Source organism: Vanessa cardui, chromosome 6 (assembly GCF_905220365.1).
Source record: "Vanessa cardui chromosome 6, ilVanCard2.1, whole genome shotgun sequence".
Classification (NCBI taxonomy): Eukaryota; Metazoa; Arthropoda; class Insecta; order Lepidoptera; family Nymphalidae; genus Vanessa; species Vanessa cardui.
Window position 1 is genome coordinate 3,399,099 of NC_061128.1, and position 20,867 is coordinate 3,419,965.

The 20,867-nt window shown below is 32.1% G+C and overlaps 1 protein-coding gene across 1 annotated transcript in view; it reads right to left on the minus strand.

Annotated features, from left to right (window-relative positions):
* LOC124530237 (calcium uniporter protein, mitochondrial) overlaps positions 1-20,867 on the minus strand; it is a 149,795-nt gene that overhangs the window by 10,230 nt on the left and 118,698 nt on the right. The window contains exons 3-4 of the mRNA XM_047104291.1: positions 7,452-7,573; positions 6,374-6,529 (exon numbers count right to left, since the gene is read on the minus strand). Coding sequence (XP_046960247.1) covers positions 6,374-6,529; positions 7,452-7,573 — 278 coding nt within the window. The remainder of the gene's footprint in view (positions 1-6,373; positions 6,530-7,451; positions 7,574-20,867) is intronic.

Here is a 20,867-nt window from a genome sequence, read left to right on the forward strand (position 1 = left end):
TCAATTTGTCATCTTTCGAATATGAGAGTGCCTTTTTATTCATAATAAATACGTAATGGAAGATTGAGTTGTAATCACACCATATCAATGGAATAACCATTCAACGATAATAATCTACAATTTAAAACCTACTTATGCATTCCATTCGTTCGTCGAACGTCGAACTATTCTAGAAGACATTTTTCGAGGAATACTTTTTTAAACGCAAGCTAAGCGAATAACTTATAGAAGCAACTCATAGTTCGCGTGATGCTTAATCGTTTAAATGTCAGATAACTGACAGGTTCGCCGTGAAAAGCTAACTATTTGAAATGTACGTACAACTCAGAAACCAGTAGGTTTATTTCTGTTACTTCTAGGACCTTTTTCCAATACCGTAAATTTTTACAATAGCTCTATACTATGTATAATAAGTTTATTTGTATAGTAACAATTATATCCAGATATATTTTTCATACCGTGTCAAAAATAAAGCTCCTAAGAATAAGTGATAGTGATAAACGGAGGCCGACCCCGAATAAAAGTGCTCCGAGCGGAGGACAGACGACGCTTTGTCCCTTGACAAATTCGAATGGAGTAAAAAAGGATTTCCATTGTTTGATTTTATACGCCTAGCATAAAACGTACAATATTTTAGGATATTGTAAACTCGTTATTGCAAATTCCTCGCCACCACGTATTGTAAATTCTATTTTATAACAGGAAAAAATCCACAACATGGAATATCCTATCAGACACATTATTCAGGTAACCATAATTTTTTTTTATTTTGTCAGATCTGGCTGCTTCATATGTCAATTATCTTCTCACTCATTTAACAAGATTATAATGTCAATTGAGGACCAAAATTGATAATTAAATATTCATTCCTTCATTTGAAATGTACATTCCTAAGTATTAAAAAGTTAACAAAAAATATAGTGAACCAAATTTCAAAGCAAAAGCCGAATTGATTCCAAAACCGCACGCTAATTGTCAAAACACACACGCTATCAAAATGTAAAATATTCTGACAGTTGCAGGCGCACGGCCTGCCGGATTATAAATGGTAAATATATATTGTTAATTGACTAACCTTTGATGATATATGTTTGAAACTGAATGTAAATAATACGAACTATATTAAATAATGGAAAATAAATGTCTCGCAGTTGGATACGAGTTCCCTCTACAAAGGAGACGGGTGTTAAAAATATTCCGCTACGTTTTCAGACTCACGTGAACAATAGTGTCTACTGGTAAAAATAAATAACTCATAGTAAAAATTCTGGTTTCCTTGATTCTGGCAAATATTTTTAATAGGAGTGTGGACGATAAATGTCTAAGGGAGTCAAGTACTAAAGAATCTTATCAAGTTTGTTGATAAAAGATAAGATATTAAGGCTGGAATTGAAAAAAGCGTCCCTAATTAGAGATTAATTACACCTTGTGATTTGATTGATACAGCTTCTAAGGACAACACTATTTCAATGTTACGATTTATGGACAAGTGAGTTAATAATTATCCCGCAGGGCCAATATAGGCTATGTATATGTATGTTAGACTGGTTACCCCCATGGGAATCTCATTTCTCACTGATTTGGTGAACATGTTTCATACAATTCTGTTGTTCATACAAATGAATTCTTTCGTTGATTGTCAATGTGATTTGAAAATAATAAGATGTTCAATAATAACTCTTACATTAAAATACTTATAGTCAGATACCAGTCTAAATAGAAACAGAATTGCATTTATCAAAAATTGCAACACAGCAGTTACAGACATCATTAGCAAAGCAAATAAGTCACGAATCCCGAAATGCAGATCTAAGTCTGGCTGTGGCCTATGTTTTTACGTAATTTCCAAATTCAAATATAATTTCTGTAGTTGTGGATAAAACAATATAACACATCTAGAAATACAGGAATTGCTAGGTACATGTAAGATACTATTATTTATATAAAAACGTAAAAAATATTCCGTAAGATACAAAGAAGGAGATTAACGTTTTAGTTTATGCTCTCCTTTGTCTAACATTTTCATAGAGACTACCTTCAAGTATTCTACTTTTCTAGGCATGTAGTATACTTTACTATACATTAATATAGTTTCTTAGAAACATACTGGTTCTTCTTGATGCAAGTAATTAAATTGATTATGGAAGTACAGTTAAGACTTTGCTAGTTTGTAAGTAGCTCGTGTATGAAATTTGATAGAAGTCACTTACGAGTAGTATTTTACATTTGCATAAATATGGAATAAACCATCGCTTTATACTTATACTTAATTCATTTTTTTATATTCGAGAATTATATAAAATGAACAAATTGTGATTTATTAAAAGTTGTTTTAATGTCCTTTTTAAAACTTCGTATTTCTAAGAAATTATCAGCTCTTCACAATTTATTTCTCATAAATACTGCGACGTCTTAGCGTGATGTTATAGAGTTTTAAACTTTTCTCAATTAACGAATATAATATATTTTTATTAAACGTATATTTTTTCTTACCTTAAACATCCTGAATACATACATACATACATTATATACAAAAATAAGTTACAACCACAAATTACTGGAAAAACTTAACGGCTCACTCTGATCCCAATGTAAGTAGTTAAAGCACTTGTGTTATGGAAAATCAGAAGTAACGAAGGTACCACAAACACCCAGACCCAAGACGACACAGAAAACTAATAAACCTTCTACATCGACTCGGCCGGGAATCGAACCTGGGACCTCAGAGTGGCGTACCTATGAAAACCGGTGTACACACCACTCGACCGCAGAGGTCGTCAGATTCAAGATTGATTGTAGATTTATGAAAATTATTTCCTTAGTTTATACTAAGGTATATTTATGCAGATGAAATTGTTATTCGAAAACAATTTAGATTAATACGAATACCTCAGTGTTAGCTATACATTTGTTGTGATCGCAATACTATTATCAAATTATAAAAAGAAAATAACTGTAGTCATAGACTGAAACGTGATTTTAATTTAAAAATCGCCATAAACGTCGAAAATGTAATTTAGCAACCTTGTTTAGCTGGAATAGGGTCACAAATTACGTTAAAGCTTAATAGCTTAATAGTCGTGCACAGCTTTGAAATGCTCTCTCTTTGTTCCAATGCATTTTAACTACATCTGAGGGTATTTGGCAGTTTCGAAATCTACTTTTTATTTATGTGTTTTCAGCGAGTTTGTTATGACCACAGCTTAAATGTGTTCTATATTTAATGGATTCAATATAAAAAATACCCAGAAAATTCATATAACACTCCCATTAATGGATTTCACTCAGAAAGTATTGAAGGCCTTTTGTCCAACGGACTGTACGAGTAAGGGTTCATATACGTATCATGCGCCAGACACTAGTCCTTGATGATATCGCCTTTACAAGCCAATTGACTTGTCCTTAAGTTTAGTCACAGTGTTCCAAATATAGTCAGACATTATAACAATCTTTTGAAAGGATTTTTTATTGCTTTTAATTTTTGTAGTCCTTGATTAAAAAAAAAATTCCAAGGACGAAATATGCTCCCCTTCACCGTTTCAAGGAAGTTTGTCCGTAATATAAACCGAAAACCTTAATGGTTTAACCACTTAGTTTAAGTTTTAAAATTTTCCGCTTCAAATTAAATACTTCATCTTAGCCGTGATGGATGTGAATAGAACATGTGGAGATTAACCAAAATCGGGCGCTCAAACCTGGGAAAGCACCGGTAAATTTCCATGTGTTTAATTTGTTTTAAAATTCATTTCGTGCTCAGCGTTGAATATAATGAGGAAACCTGCATATTTCAGATTTAGGTACATCTGCTACACACTCAGCATTGGAGCAGAAGATAGGGAGCTCTGAGCCTTTTTAGAGCGAACGGGAAAATTACAGTAATTAGCACATTGTACTGTAAGAAATAATAACCAATCCTAAGTAATATAAAAATATGTAGCTTATACCTGTAGTATCACTGGATCACTCACCCTACAAACCGACACACAGCAAACCTAATTATTGTGGTTAGACGGTAGATAAATTGTACTTCACTGACATACTTTCTAATCATATTAGTGGAAAAGAGTATCTATTGAGTTACTTGTCGGGTTTTCTTAAATCTACTTTCCGAAACGATGGTAAGCTTTACATTAAATTCAGCACTGTAACGTGACGATCAAAAGAGCTTTTACGATCGAACTTTAACAAAGAATATTTTTGATATTGATATCATATTTCTTAAAACGAAAGGCTTTTCATCTGGAGTGAGACATTCAAGGATAATATAGCACTTCTACTGTATGACTGTATTTCTTTGGTACTGTTAAAGAATCTATAAAGCTTGTCGTGTTACTTGAATTCATCTATGTAAAAGCATATACCAATATAGTATTGATTCCATATTCTAAGATGGGGAAATTGTAATACATAAACAAAATATCATTTACTAAGTCACTTATCTATCATCGTTTCTGTTTTAATTGAATATGAATTTACGAGCATATCACTGCCGTATATATACAAACATATGTATAATGTATATATACCGTAATTTCGTTTCGTGGAAAAAAATCAGAATAAAAGTATGAACTGACCCGAATATGAGCAGTCGCAATCCGAGTTTTATTAAAATTCAGCAGGTTCCTACGCGATAAATGCATTGAGCAAATAGTCAGATCTATAACCATAAAATCGTTTGTCCTCGCTGAATATTGATGCATAGCCCATACAACTGAATCAAAAAAGCTAAAATTTGACGATTTGAAATCCTCTAAATGCTGGTACAACGAAAGTAAAAAGTTTTAACTTAATAAGATTAACTTAATGTCCTTAACACAGAATACAAACAGTAACAAGCATCGATTCGATTTTAAGATACATTACTTGCACTATTTCAGTGTTCCGGGAAACGTAATTTTTTTATGTCATATCTGTTCGTTAGTGGTCACCGCCGTTCATAGACAATGGCGCTGTAATAGATATTAACCATTTCTTACATAGCCAATGCGCCCCCAACCTTGGGAACTAAGATGTTAAGTCTCTTGTGCCTGTAGTTACACTGGCTCACTCACCCTTCAAACCGAAACACAACAATACTCAGTACTGTCATTTAGCGGTAGATTATCTGATGAGTGGGTGGTACCTATCTAGACGGGCTTGCACAAAGCCCTACCACCTAGTAAACATTTTTTATTTTTCTTATTATTTAATAACATCAAAATCAATCCATCACTCGTGGACATAACATGTTAATCTATTGTGTCCTGCCTGTCGTGTCCCGTCGTGTCGACGTAACAAGACATGACATAGCCGATGTTGTCAAAAGCGCTGCTGAAATCTATCAACGTTGAGAATTATAACCATTCAATTATAATGTCGAGTTTCTTTCCTTTTTAATTGTATGAATTATGTCAGAACATTGTTAATTTTATAATTATATATTGATTTCTAAAATAATCATCGTTACAATTTGATTGAATGTAAGGTTATATTTTGCCTTAAGGAAACAATAACTGCACTAACATAATTGCTATAATTAAAAGTAATAAAAACTAATTTTTGTGTCATATATTTTTTTTTCTAACAATTCGGTAGGTAATTTATACCGCAATTATATTTAAAGACATTTTTAGGTACCAATTAAGCATATGTAATTCGTTTTCAATTCAAAGTACGTTTACGTATTTTTCAGAATAAATAACAGATGATTGTGATTTCTAATCACGGGGTCCAATAAACATAAGGGTTGGAACCTAATCCACTTGATTTAATTAGTGCTGCTTGAATGCTTCTGAATAATTTCCACAGCATTATTTATAAAGGACATTTATGTATGTATGTTATATATGGGTGTTTGTTTTACAGCCAAAAAGAGTCACTTATGTGATGCAACCAAGAGAAAATTCATTTATTATTTCAAAGATACTTCTTGTATTCAAATATTGTATGGAATGAAGATTTCTTCTTAAAAGGATCAGAATGACAATTCTCATCTTATTCCTCTAAGACAATTGAATGGGTTTTTATGTCATTTGGCGCAATCATATGGGTTAGAATTATATATACTCGTATACCTAGCACGCTCTCTTTCTTATTATATCCTAAAGTGCACAAGTCTTGTGGAATAACTAGGCAAAGAAGTCATGGCATGAGAAGAGGAATCGTATTGCGGTTACTCTAAAAAATTAAAGCTGTCCAAGTAGACAGCAGTAATACAAGACTAAGTAACATAATTAACTTATCAATGAAGTTAAAACTAGAAATGTATATTGAATACCCTGTATAACACAGATATATATAAAAAAAAAAAAACATTTACATAAAGTCGGTTATTATCATAGGAGCGAATTTACGGATAAAGGGTGCAATTGAATAAATGTGGTACTTAACAGACCTGCGGTGGACTTTTAACGTAGTACTCGGTGTCGTTTATGAGCAGTCGGAAGTCATTTTCCAATAACGACTCGACTGTGTCGCTGGCCGCGATGCGAACCCGCTCATCCGCTGCGAGCGCAACCGCACGCTCCACGCCGCGATCTTCCGCCTTCACCTTTACACACAAAATAATATCAAAAAAATTCAACACATTATTATTAATATTCATAAACGTTTTATACGCAATATATTTTAACATTAAAGTAATTAGGTATAAAATTTAAATTAGTTACTGTACAAAATGCGTGACTGCATGAAATGGTGGTGCGTATTATTATTATTGTTACCCTTTCAAAATAATTTTTTTGAAGGAAACACACAACAACAATGTGTCCGCTAATTCAAGTCTAACTCGGTAAAATTATGCACAAATAAATCCAAATAAATATGCAAATATTGTATAAGATTTTGTCTTGATTTCGTTGTACATACATTTATTCTTTTCATTCAATAAAAATACTATAATCAATGAACTTTTCATTGAATATTTCACAATAATTGCTGAAATTATTTCATAAAGTATGATTCATTAATTATAAATATAACGATACAAAATTACAGATAATTGTTTTATACACGGTAACTAACAGACACAGCTATAATTATTAATCAAATTGCACCATGTAGGTACAATTTGCATGACTGACATATATTAAAACACTTGCTTTATGTTCTATAGAAATATAATCAAGTGTTAGTCACTCGTGTTTTAGGGTGTTGGTTATTATGTGTGAGGCAAAAAAGTCGCCTATGTTCTTTTTTGAAGTTCAAATTTGCTTCATACCAATGTTCATCAAATTCGGTTCAGCGGTTTAGTCATGAAAGAACGACAGACAGACAAACAGACAGACTGAGTTACATTTATAATATTAATATAACATAATATGCGTGTTATATTTATTTATACACGACGAATGTATGGAATCTTTAGTATCTTAGTGTAAATGGATACCCCACTGCTAAGCTCGGTTTTAAGATTACGTGTTCACTATAGTGGGCCATATCGACTAAAGTGTTTATTGATGAGATTATCTAACCTGTTCGAGGAGGTCACCGACGGTCTGCGAAACAGGACGAAGTGTGAACCGGCATCGTTCGCGACGCGACGGCAGCGGCACCGTTATCACCGGCAGACCGCGCCGGTACGTCACTAACACTTCTGAAACAATGAAATAAATCAGACAATTAGTTATATATAAATTCATACTGACTATTTTTCATAATATCGATAAAGAACGAACTCTTTTCAAAGACCTTAAAGAGACTTCTCGAAATTATCGATACGAGAAAAACGGTGTTAGTTAGTTCTTAAAAGAAAATTGACAAAGAGCAATTTGACATCAATTAAAATGAATTCAGTATCAGCGTTGAACATTGAACGAACATGAATAACGCATGTGTCAAATTTGATAAGTTTTTGTTTGTTATTTATATAATTCAGGAAAATCAGACGTAAAATAAAATACAAGTTGCTAAGTGGTCATCAGAATTGTAGATTAGAGATTCCTTGCATTGTAGACGCGCTCACCGAAACAATGGATAATAGTTTGCCCGGTTTGTCTTTAATTAAATTAAACTGGATCACTCAACTCGCTTGCAACGTCAAAAATTTGCAATTCAGCATCATTTATAGGTAGTACGTAAGTACATACTAAAATGAGCCTTACTAAAACTACTATTAGATTACCTTAGTTAATTTAGTTAATTCCTCATTACTATCTAGGCTTTATTCCATTTGTTGGAGGTAGTTTATATGCTATATGAAAACAATTGGCAAACTTATACTATAGGCAGTTTGTCGCCAACCCTTGGTAATGGTTTTGTGATGTGTTGGTTTTACGCACCGGTGTTTAAGGCACTTATGTTTTGGATTGATGAAAATCCCAAAGTTATCTCTGACGTTTTGCTACACACTTTGAATAAAATGGCTATATACAATTCTGGTTGAAACGGCTAGATGTATATATCACACATATATATAATCACTTGGAGGATGCTGAAAAATTCTGATGTGAATATTACTTTCGAAGTTATAAAAAAAACCAGTAAGAATAAAAAATAAAGCAGACGGAATAAAATTACATGGCGATACAATAGAAATGTTGGAAACTTAGTACAAAGTGCGAGTTTAAAACGCAAACTATCATGTTAGCTTTAAAGAAAAACTGTAAATAGAGAAATTCTATTGTATAAGCGAATCCTGAAGCACTTCACTTTTATATCACTGAGAGCACTGTTCAAATCTTCAACACGCGAAAATGAGTCACGAGATTTAATCATGCAGATATCATACTAATGTTTGAATGAGTTTTGCGTTTTGTTTTTTTTTTTTCATTAACAAATAATATTACTCGAATGATGGACGTGGCACTTTCACACTTTGATAGGTTATAGTTAGTTTCTTTTACATTATCCGCGTAGGCTTATGACTCCACTCCACCTGATGGTAAGTGGAGTCCAAACGCGAAGAAAACTAGTACGGACAGCAAGAATGAGCTGCAATGGTCACCCTCGACTAGCTGGCCCGCATGATGCCTCTTATTGCCTCGTTTGCCTTCCCTTATAACCTGGGTGCCTTACCCAGATTATAAGGGAAGGGTAACACGTGTGCTGGCAAAGAATTTCTTTTTTTTTTTCAGTTTAAGCCGTTCAAAAAACTCGCTTGTTACACAAAGAATAATAAACTTGCCCGAAATCTAACATTCAGAGCTATGGTTCTCTAACCATTATTAAATATAAATAAAATTGAAATTTCTGTTGAATATTTTTAGCTGGCAACTGTTTAAACATCTTCTTCCAAACCTTTTTACAAGCTGCTCAATAAAAAACAACAAAGATGTATCAACAAAGAGCCCACAAATAGCTATTCTTTTTTTAAACCTATATCTTTAAAATAAAAAATAAGTGTGTGAGATGTGAATCGGTTGAAAACAATGGACTAAAAAATCTAGTAACGAGATTTTTCCGTACATACTAGCGGATAAAGTTAAAAATAAAAGTTTAAAAAAGTCAATTTTAACAAGGAATATATATCAGGATATTATATTACCTTTCTATAAAAATAATAAATTGACGAAATAAACGAAATTCGAGTAGGAAATTTACTAAATAAACTTACATTGAAAATTTTACAAAATATATAAAAAAACAAACAAACAACAGCCTGTAAATTTCCCACAGCTGAGCTAAAGCCCCCTCTCCCTTTGCGGAGAAGGTTTGGAAAATATTCCACCACGCTGTTCAAATGCGAGTTGGTGGAATACAAAATATATATTAAAAGCCAATGTCGTTTCAATTCTACCAAAAAAATAGCGGCTAGAAATTCATACCTAACGGCAAAAATACACAACTACAACACTTAACTTTACAGTTATTTTGTTGCTTAGCAACAGTTTGAAATTTGAAAATAATATTAGAAGTTATTTTATGAATTTATATCATACATAATGAAATGACGTATACATAATAAAGCCCAAACGGTACCTGTATCAGGTGCAAGGATAATATGCATTGATAAAATACACTATAATAATAAACATTGATATACAAAAAGGGCAGTTTCCGGATACAATTTCCTGCTACGAATTTACATACGCAATGCGGAAAAATACTCGTGTAAAAGAAAACTTGTAAATTTATTTTATGACATTCGAACGATTCGATTGTCGCTTTTTTTTGTAAACAAATTCATAGAAAATATTAAAAAAAAACTCAATATAATATGAAAATCAACAATTGAATCATGTAATTCTACCTACAATATTATTGTAATATCGAGTCGAAATTACCCACCCCTGAGCGCAGGAAGGTTATCAAATTTGAATAATAATTTCCGATATCGGTTGTTTCCATTACATCATATTAAAATTAATAATTTCAGGCGTCATTATTCATTTTTGTATCTTGTAACTTTATCAGTTATATTTCTACAAATAAATGTAAACTTTATATATTGTATATATATGTGGCCTCTTTTATTTAGGCTGGATCTATGTTGTATCTATTTATTTTCACTGTGTGGTACAATGAAGTGTAAAGGAAAGTATAGTATTACTATATTCATACGATAAATTCAGAGATAGCTCAAGGGTACACGTCAAAATCACGTCGCTAACGTCAGCTGATAAACGACGTAACTAGAGAAGAAACATTTTAAAATAATAACAATTCTAAGTTTATGAAATGTAACAAGAAACATAAACGTAGCGTTCATCTTAACGGATGATTGCGCATTCAAACACAGGCTGATTCAATCAGTGAATTTCCATATGCTTAATTAGTGTTTAAATCATGTTCGGCGTCAAAGGACAATATAGTGAGAAAACCTGCATGCATATTATTTCAATGAAATTTTGCAACATATGTATAAGCAAACCCTCAAAGAGACAGGAGCTACTTAGGCCAGCACAGCTGTAGGACATTTACAGTCTGTTACTTTACTTTTTATATTGTACATATCATCCCCACGTGTTGTAATATATTACAGAATTCATTGAATTTTAAGTTGTTATCTAACTGACTCACCCTTCAAATCGGAACTCAATACTAAATACTACAGTTTAAAAGTCGAATAGCTGATAAATTGGTGATATCTCTCTAGAAGGCCCTACAATTAAAAAATTATGTACAAAAAATCTCACACTCTCATTTTCATTATAAAAAAACCATCAGGTTTCTTCGATTCAGTTCGTAAGCACGAGGTTATTTATCAAACAATCTTATCTTACCTCCCACTTGTAACTTTCTCCTGATAACAAGTAATTGTAATTTATACAATCTAAAAACAAAGCTCATTTGAATGCATCGTATCAAGACATCACACCACCAATGAATACAGTATGGTGGTACAATTAGAACGAAATTGTTTTATAAGAACCGCGCTACACTGGTAGCAACGCAGCGATGAGCATAGCAATAGTTCTGCTAGACTTCTTTTACTATATTTAACATCTATCATACAGTATTCGCTATAGTTACTTTGTGAAATAATAAAATAAACTCTGGATATCCAATTGTAAATTTGTCCAAACTGAATTTGAGATTTCCCTTATCATAAACTACTTGCAAGCGATTTTGTTTACGTTTTAGTGATTGTTCGTTTGGTATTATCCACAAGATAGCCTATTTCATTTCGCGCCTACATACCAAATTTCATTCAACAAATTCGCTTCAGTAGTTTGACCATTAAAAAGCAACAGAGAGCGTCATATTTATAATATTAGTTTAGATATAATATACAATATTGGTAACAATAAAGTCGCTTTGCTATAATATGCTGTGCTTAACTTTATTCCCAGTGGACGTTAATTATTGCGCGGGCGTCGGATGCAGCCTGATTAACCGCTCCACTTACCCACTCGCCTGTAAGTACAATCGTCTCCATAATGCTTAGAAAATATTCAATTAACATCTCAATTAAGTAACATCCCTATTACTAATGGACTCACGGCCTTAAATATATGGGTATTATGTATGAAAAGCCGTTATTTAGTGTTTGTTTACGAGACCCATCATATCACAAAACTTATTACACTGGACATCCTATATATGTACACATATGACATTGTTACAAAATATTGAAGAAAACTAAAATATCAACTTGAAAATATCCCGGAAATATGTCGGACTAAGGACTACATTACCATTGATGAGGGAAACGGTTCATCTTTATGCAAATTCACTGTTACTCGCCTGGATTTAAACCTGCAACCCATGGATGCCTAATTCTAACTAGATACATTACCGAATATGAATCCCGTAATTATACCATTAATATATAAAAGGCAAATCTTTACCAACGTTACAAGGTTTGTTAACTAGAAAAACCAAGTTATTACACTAGAAAAACGTGTTCTCTTCAATCAAGTGCAGTTACGGCGTGTCGGAGGATTGAAACTGTAATTAAAAGCCAAAGAGCTCTTGCGAAACTTGCCTCACTTACCCTCGCGTAATACCCCGGCTGTCTTGAACAAATTGTTCGTCATTTATCCTCTACGTGATACAGTAGCTAACTTGTCGTTGAAAAGTTAGCAAGAACTTAAATTTGTGCAGAACTGTACATAGTACTATTTGACTTTCATGCCTACCAATCGTCGAATATAAGTAAGTTATAAGTTGTATGCTTTTACGACTTACAAAACCTTTTTTTTTAATTTGAAACATGTATCCTGTAACTCATTCGGACAAGTTTCCTGATTTAATTAACGTACCTATGTAATTTAATCTGTGGAAAAAAACTAACAACTGAGTTTTATCCCGGAACTACTCTGCACTGAAGGCGACTTAAAATTTAATTAAATCTCGCTAAATTACGATACAATGGAGCTCGTAACAAAGTTCGTGAGTAAAGATCGTTTTGATTTCCAGTTTCAGTGAAATAAATTAGTGACGTTTGAAAATTCTGAATATTAAACGTACCTAATATTTTTTTTTTACTAATATAACAAGACAACACACAAATCTGAGATGGTAGAACGCTTACATCTTAACCGATGATTGCGGGATCAAACCAGGGCAAGCACCACTGAATTTTTTCACCACTTTATTTGCGTTTATAATGCATCTCAAGTTCGGCTGTGAAAAAAAAAACATCGTGAGGAAACCTGCATATGCCACATGTCAATCCACCAAGCCGCATTCGAGCAGCTTGGTAGAATATGGTGCTTACAACAGCAGTGGGAAATTATAGGCTTTTATTATTATTATTATTTATTATTAATACACAAAGTTGAATTAACGTTTATCAACAAATAAACTCTTCGCTTTCACCTGTGCTGTGCACCACGTCTGCTTATTATGCGTTCGCGGAGAGCGACGCGGCGCGTGCGCCGGTAGACGCCGTAATTGCCCTGTCACTTTCCTAATTATCGCCATACCGACGTTTCTCCAACATCACTGATTTATCATAGCTATGATTTACCATGCTGAGCGATTATATTAATTACACGCTTTTATTATTGATGCCTCTGTCAATTGTGCGATATTTGTTACAGTGTTCAAGAAACAATAGAAAAGCTATATTGCACATCATTTCTATTTATATATATGTATATATGTAGATTGTATAATGTAGCTTAAAATAAACGTATTGAATGAATCATATTGAATAAATGTAATATAATTAGTGTGCAATTCTTATTGAAATATAAATTCAATACATAAATTAACTTATGAAAATAAACATTTATATTATTCACAAATTCATAAATGTACATATGTACAAAATTATGTTCATACATACGACATGAATGATTGATATACAATTTGATTCTAGTTTAATTATATATTTTTTTAATTACGTACGAGGACTCGTAGGACTGGTTACGTGACATAGAAATTTTAGGACTGCCGTCAGATTAAGAGCGAAGATTATGATTATGAAAGAAGTTCAGCGGCTAAGAAACTAAATCGCTTTTAAAGATTTCAAAATATAGAACGAGTATGAACACTATATATACTGGATTTGAGCGTTCATATTTAACACGTATTGAGAACTTGAACGATATTTATAAATAAAACGACTACGTGCACTTTGTAAGCGCTTCATTGATATAAATTGATAAATAAAAAAAGTAAAGTAAAGTAACAGCCTGTAAATTCCCACTGCTGGGCTAAAGGCCTCCTCTCCCTTTGAGGAGAAGGTTTGGAACATATTCCACCACGCTGTTCCAATGCGGGTTGGTGGAATGCACATGTGGCAGAATTTTGATGAAATTAGACACATGCAGGTTTCCTCACGATGTTTTCCTTCACCGCCGAGCACGAGATGAATTATAAAGACAAATTAAGCACATGAATCAGCGGTGCTTGCCTGGGTTTGAACCCGCAATCATCGGTTAAGATGCACGCGTTCTAACCACTGGGCCATCTCGACTCTAAATTGATAAATAATCCACATCAACGTTATCCAGTACAAGAGGTTATGATTATTTTGCTAATACAAATTTGGTTGGAATTGAGGGAAGGTATTTTCAGCGCGATATGCTTAAAGCTGTTGAACAGCGCAATATGTCTAGATTATAAGACTGAACATTTACGTAGTAATAAATTAAGTGCTTATCCTCTCTTAATTGCTCATCCACTGATTTTCGTGAATTACAGACCATTCGGTTTCCGACGTAATTAAGCACTAGATTATAATTAATAAATAGAGCCGAGAGGGCTTAGTGGTTAGAACGCGTGCATCTTCACGGATTATTGCGGGTTAAAACCCAGGCGAGCACCACGGAATACACATGTGCTTAATTTGTGTTTATAAATTCTTCTCGTGCTCGGTGGCGAAGGAAAACATCGTGAGGAAACCTGCATGTGTCTAATTTCATAGAAATTCTGCCACATGTTGTATTTCATCAACCCGCATTGAAACAGCGTGGTGGAATATATTCCAAATCTTCGCCTCAAAGGAGGCCTTAGCCCAGGAAATGTACAGACTGTTATTGTTGTCGTTTGTTGTTGTTGTTGTTACATTTAATAATAAATATCCCATAATGTGCAATAAATCACGAGAATTAATAAAATCGCTCTAAATACAATACATAAATTGAATTTTAAATAAATTTGAAATATATTACTAAAACTATACGTTTAAAATAACAGGTCTTAATTGAAGCTATTTTATTTTATTCAGATTTATTCTGAACAAAATTGAATGAATGAATTCTTCTGAATTCCAAGCAATCATAATTTGCAAAGAATTCTCTATGATATAATACAAAGATTAGTGACTAACACATGTATTTAGTTTTCCCCAATTGTTCCTTGACACAACAATAAGTGGTTGACATAAAAGATTAATATAGAAACATAACATGCACAGTATACTTACTGCGGGATCGTTCTGTTCCCAGGAGAGTTACCGCAATATAATATAAACATACCTTTTCAGGAAACTTCTTTGAAAGTGAGTCAGATTTTTTATAATGGTAACATGTAAAAACTTTTACGCTACACTTATTCAAATAATATATATAAATAAAAAAATAGATGTGCACTTGAGAAAGGCTTAATCGATTTGAATATATTTTAAAATTTTACGTACATTAAATAATAGTTGTAATAATGTTTTTAAAAAAAATATCATTAAAGAATATTGTGCAAAAAATTGGAAAATTCGGAAAAAGTGATTTTGTTTGTGATTTTGGTTTTTAATATGAATTTGACATGACATGGCAATATAATCATTTATAACATGTCTCATTTCATAATATGATAGATGGATAGGCCTAAGTAAATTTAGTAGACGAATAGTTTTAGATTGATATTGACATTACGAAGTGTACTCGACTCGACAATAGAGTCTTGGGACATCCATCAATATATGACGTGACTTCTATTCATAAAGTTATCAAGTCTGGTAGAGCCGAAAGTTGAGGAAATTTGGTATTTAATGATAACAGCATATATTTAGGGACACTTTAGATGTAAAATGATATGAATATTTTAAAAATTTACTTTAGTAGGTAATTTCAGATGGCGCAAAATTATACGACTGCAAATCTTATTTAAAGAGATGAGAAATGCATTTTCTGGCTGTTTCTGTTTCTTCTATTCCAAAATTACTTATAATATGAAGTTTGCTAATAAAAATACATATTCCATAATATATTAATATTTACAAACTTCATAGTTCATAATTAGTATGTAGGTATGTATATTCATTATTACTCTCTGTCCTAAAAACATTTAGAGACGATTCCACAATGCAACTCCAGTTTGAATTGAAGGAAATACACGTGATACATTCATCCGATGCATACAGTAAAAGTTGTTACCATGCTTTCTTTGAGTTTCATTTTCCGAAGGTTACTTAAAACACATATATTATTACGTGATATAGTTCTTGTTCGGCTTTGAAAGATTAATATTTGATTAAGACACAACGATCTTTTCATCCATCTAGGTTATATTGGATTGAGAATTAAATTGCAAATATTAAAGTACTTCCATTGTCTACAGAACCAATTAACAACATTATTTCTCAAAATTAACTAAACAGAAGAGAGAAACAGCACTTAAAATTTTCACTTAATTTAAAATTTACAGCCCTACTTTTAAGTGTTGTTTAGCGGTTTAGTTAGAATTTATATATAGCCCTTTAGGTTGAAAAATGAAAAACATTTAGACGGGCTTATTTTTGTTAGAATCAAAACAAAGTCAAAAAGTAAGTAAAGTAACAGCCTGTAAATTTCCCACTGCTGGGATAAGGCCTCCTCTTCCATTAAGGAGAGGGTTTGGAACATATTCCACCACGATGTTCCAATGCGCTGGTGGAAAGCACATGTGGCAGAATTTCGATGAAATTAGACACGTGTTCACGAAACCTGTTCGTCACGATGTTTTCCTTCACCGCCGAGCAAGAGATAAATTATAAACACAAATTAAGCACATATATGTAGTGGTGCTTGCCTGGATTTGAATCCGCAATCATCGGTTAAGATGCACGTGTTCTAGCCACTGGGCCATCTCAACTCTGTAAAAACAAAGTCTAGCTTAGTCCTATCTACATGGCTTGTTTTAATAGAAGGATATAAGCATTTTTATTGTATATAAGTTTTCTTCTTGAATAAGACGAATAAAAATAAAAAAAAAAAAACGTAGTAAATCTCCCGTTTTCAAATAACTGTCATACTAAAAATAACCATGTTCATTTAAAATCTTAAATAGCATATGAGTAGTAGTACTAAGAAAAATCAACTGACATCATATAAAAAAATCTTTTATTCCTTTTTGATATTTTATGAACCCCATTCTCAATAAGGTTCCTGAATTCTGACCAATATGTCTTTATATTTGATTTCAAAACTAATTTAACGTCGCATACAATAATATAATGTGTAAAAATATTCGTATCACATTTATTAACATAATTATGATTCTTTACGAATCATTAATTTTAGTGAACGAAAAACATGTCTCCAAAAAACTTTCCGATGTTTAAAAAAAAACTTAGTCTACGAAATGGCAATTCTTTATCGCTAACGACCGTTACGCGATGTTCTTAGAGATTCGTTTTGTAAAACATTGCATTATTATTTATCGATGGGCAAACACCTATTATTCATGTGTAACGCTATATGGTATGTTATCCACCGACTTCTAGATGATATACGAAAAACATATAACTTAGGAACTCCTTTAATTTCCTTTTTAACTTGTCAATGATTCGTTAGTATTAGTTAATAATAGCTCTTTGAACGAAGTCATTCTGATAGTGGATAATATATTTAAAACGGCGATCATTATTTTATTCTAAATACTATCCCAATGGTTATATTGATATATGTTTAAAGTCATATAATATAGAGGTTTTATATAGAAGAAATTGAAATGTATAAAAACATCTCTAAAATATGTAATTTTTATTCCAAACCAATAATACGTAGTGCAAAACATCATAAAAATTTGACTCAGAAGTGCAGATGTCGTAGAATTTTTTTTTATTTGACCAAATATACACATTACATAAGCGACATATTTTTATTGAATTTTTGAATCAAATCTGTTCACTTCATTTAATAAATTTTTATACACTTATGATTATTTTTACAAATAAAGTATCAAAAATTTTAATATGGATAGTGATAGATACAATCAAAGCTATCTCACAGCGTTAATTGGAAAACAAAGTTAAGAGTAGCTCAATCGCACCACGCATCAATCGTACGATAAACTCTCACTTATATCAATGACAAATGTTTTTTAATCATCCCACATCACGCCACTTGCTTGATCTTTACGAGTATTTGCATATGTTCTAGCTGCATGATGGTTCAATGTGCAATTGCATGCATGTAACAGAGCAACATGGAACAACGTGTTAACGAGCTTATAACGTCTTACATGAACATATATCATTTAATCATAAAGTTTTTGCCGAACAGATCCGTTCGTTTCGAACACTGTAAGATTTCTTTTATTCAGATTTCTTCTGTTCTTTCATCGTGTTGTTCGTATATGTGATGCTTCGTTTGATTTTACATATATATCTGTAAGGTTCTTTGAATATATAGAAAATCGCATGAGAAGCATAAATGTAATATATTCCAATTGAATGTTTAAATACATTTATTTTTTTACTTTTTGATAGTTATGTATGAATTATATGAATAAAAGAGATGAATATATTAAACGTATATCCAGGATCGAAAACTATAGACGATGACAAAGTAACTAACCCGCATAAATACTGTATGCTCATTGGTCAACTATTACGTCAGCTATTGTGATGGACCAATTAAAATGCAGTATAAGTTAAATACGTAGAAATAAATAGCCAATTTTATTTTAATCAACGTTTCGGAAACTAGAGGATTATTTGATGAAGCGCAAGAAACAAGCGGAAGGAGACAATATTCTATAAAGTAGATCGTAGTAGCTTGTTCAGTGTAGTGCAATAATAATGAGATAAATCTTATTATGCAGTTTGAAGTGACACCACTTCTATTATACTCGATAAAACTTCCCCAAGAGTACTTTTAAAATAAGAAAAAATCTGATCAAGCTCGGAAAAATTTCGTTTGACAAAATCTACTTAACATTTATGTAAATTTTAGAAACTCGATATCCAACTCTTAAGAACTTAAGTAACTGTACCCGGGAACTTAGTAGACAGAAGTTTTGCAATGTAAATGTCTCTTGCAGGTAAGTCACAAATGAGTTAGAGTAAATAAAAAGTAACTCATTTTGTTAACCAAACTGCAACATACGCTTGCCTTCGCCTGTGAGCTGGATGTAGAGTATTTGTTCTATTTGACATTGCCTGGATATCCTTTAATAAATAAAACTCAATTCGCATCGGTTTTAACCAAACTCAGTTTTTATTTCATCCAAATATTTTTTAGTTCGTCCGTTAAAGAACATAGACGAAATATATTTGAAATTGTTTTGACGTTGTCGTAAATAATATTTTAACAGCTACACATTTTTATAAAAAATTGGAGATGCAGTAATTGTTGACGCAGTGTTCATGTATATTGGCATAAATATAACCAATTGTTTTCTATATACGCATGACCATAATATAATAAAACAACGTAAAACTATTAACTAATATCTTACCTTATTAAAACTACATTGTGAAATTTAAGTGTGTTTTTAACCTTTGTAGAATTTAAAAAGTAAACTATCGAACCAAAACTGTACGAACGCATGTTTTATTTATTAATGTTTTGATTGTACATTGTGTGCAACAAGGAAAGCAAAACTACAGTGCGTGTCGGACAGAGATAAAAGTATATATGAATACGCAATGTCTGTCATTGTTAATTAATAAACTGTATGCAATTAATGTTTTAATTATAACTTTAAATATTTCGTCAAAATAAGAACCTATTTATCACTACATATTATAAAACAAAGTTCCCCGGCCGCGTCTGTCTGTCTGTGTGTTCATGATAAACTCAAAAACATTTTTCATGCTGTTTTCTCTTATAGACACAGGGATTCATTAGAAAGGTTTTTGTTTAAATAAAATGAAACAGAACGACAATTGTTAAACATGTGGGGAAAAAGCAACAAAATAATATATATAAAATGTAAAAATATAAAAGAAATATTCATTGCCCACTTATGCGAAGCCAGGACGAGCCGTAGTAAACTCATATTATCAACACAAATATCTGTATAATCGCACAAAGCAACTAACTACCAGGTTACTTACTGGATCTTCTCGACTAGATTATTAAATCGGTGCCCAGTATAGCTTCCATATTGTGTTGAATGACATTGAACCACCAAGAGCCCACTTAATTTAAATTTACGCTGTGTTAATTAATATTAAACTTTGATGGTAATACAAAGTTACAAAAGCAAGCAGGGAAACAGAGCGGCTTCGATATTGCGAAACTTCGCTTCAAAAGAAAACGTTCTTCAGGGAAACCCCGTAAGATGTTTTTGTGGTACCTCGTAAAACATTGATACGGAAACGGAAAGCATAGTATAAGTGGCGCTTGCAAACGACTTCGTAAAAAGCAACATTAAGGGATCCAATTTACGGTATTGTTCTTTTATAGGTCGTGTTTACTAATCTCATTAGGGCTTTTATATATAATTAATTATTTACTCCGATTTTGTGTACATTTGTATAAGTACAGGAAAACCATTATATAAATATTTATGTGACTATTTCCTGAAGACATTATAGAGTCCATAATGTTACTAATACCTAATCATGAATTTATATTATATTAATTATTATTTTCGAGTATTATAACAAGATATCTTCAGTTACTAATATACTGATAGAATGTTTTAACAATGACAATCGGTTATGTTCCAAGTAAACTTAATTAGTGAATATAGATACTAATTGCATTGAAGGTGTGAATTCAAACTAAAAATATCAAAATGCTGAAATATATTAATACTGCAAAGCAAACTTATTTTTTTATTCCAAAAACGTACATTAATTACATAATTTTCTTTTTGCAATTATCTCTGATATGTTTACACTTACC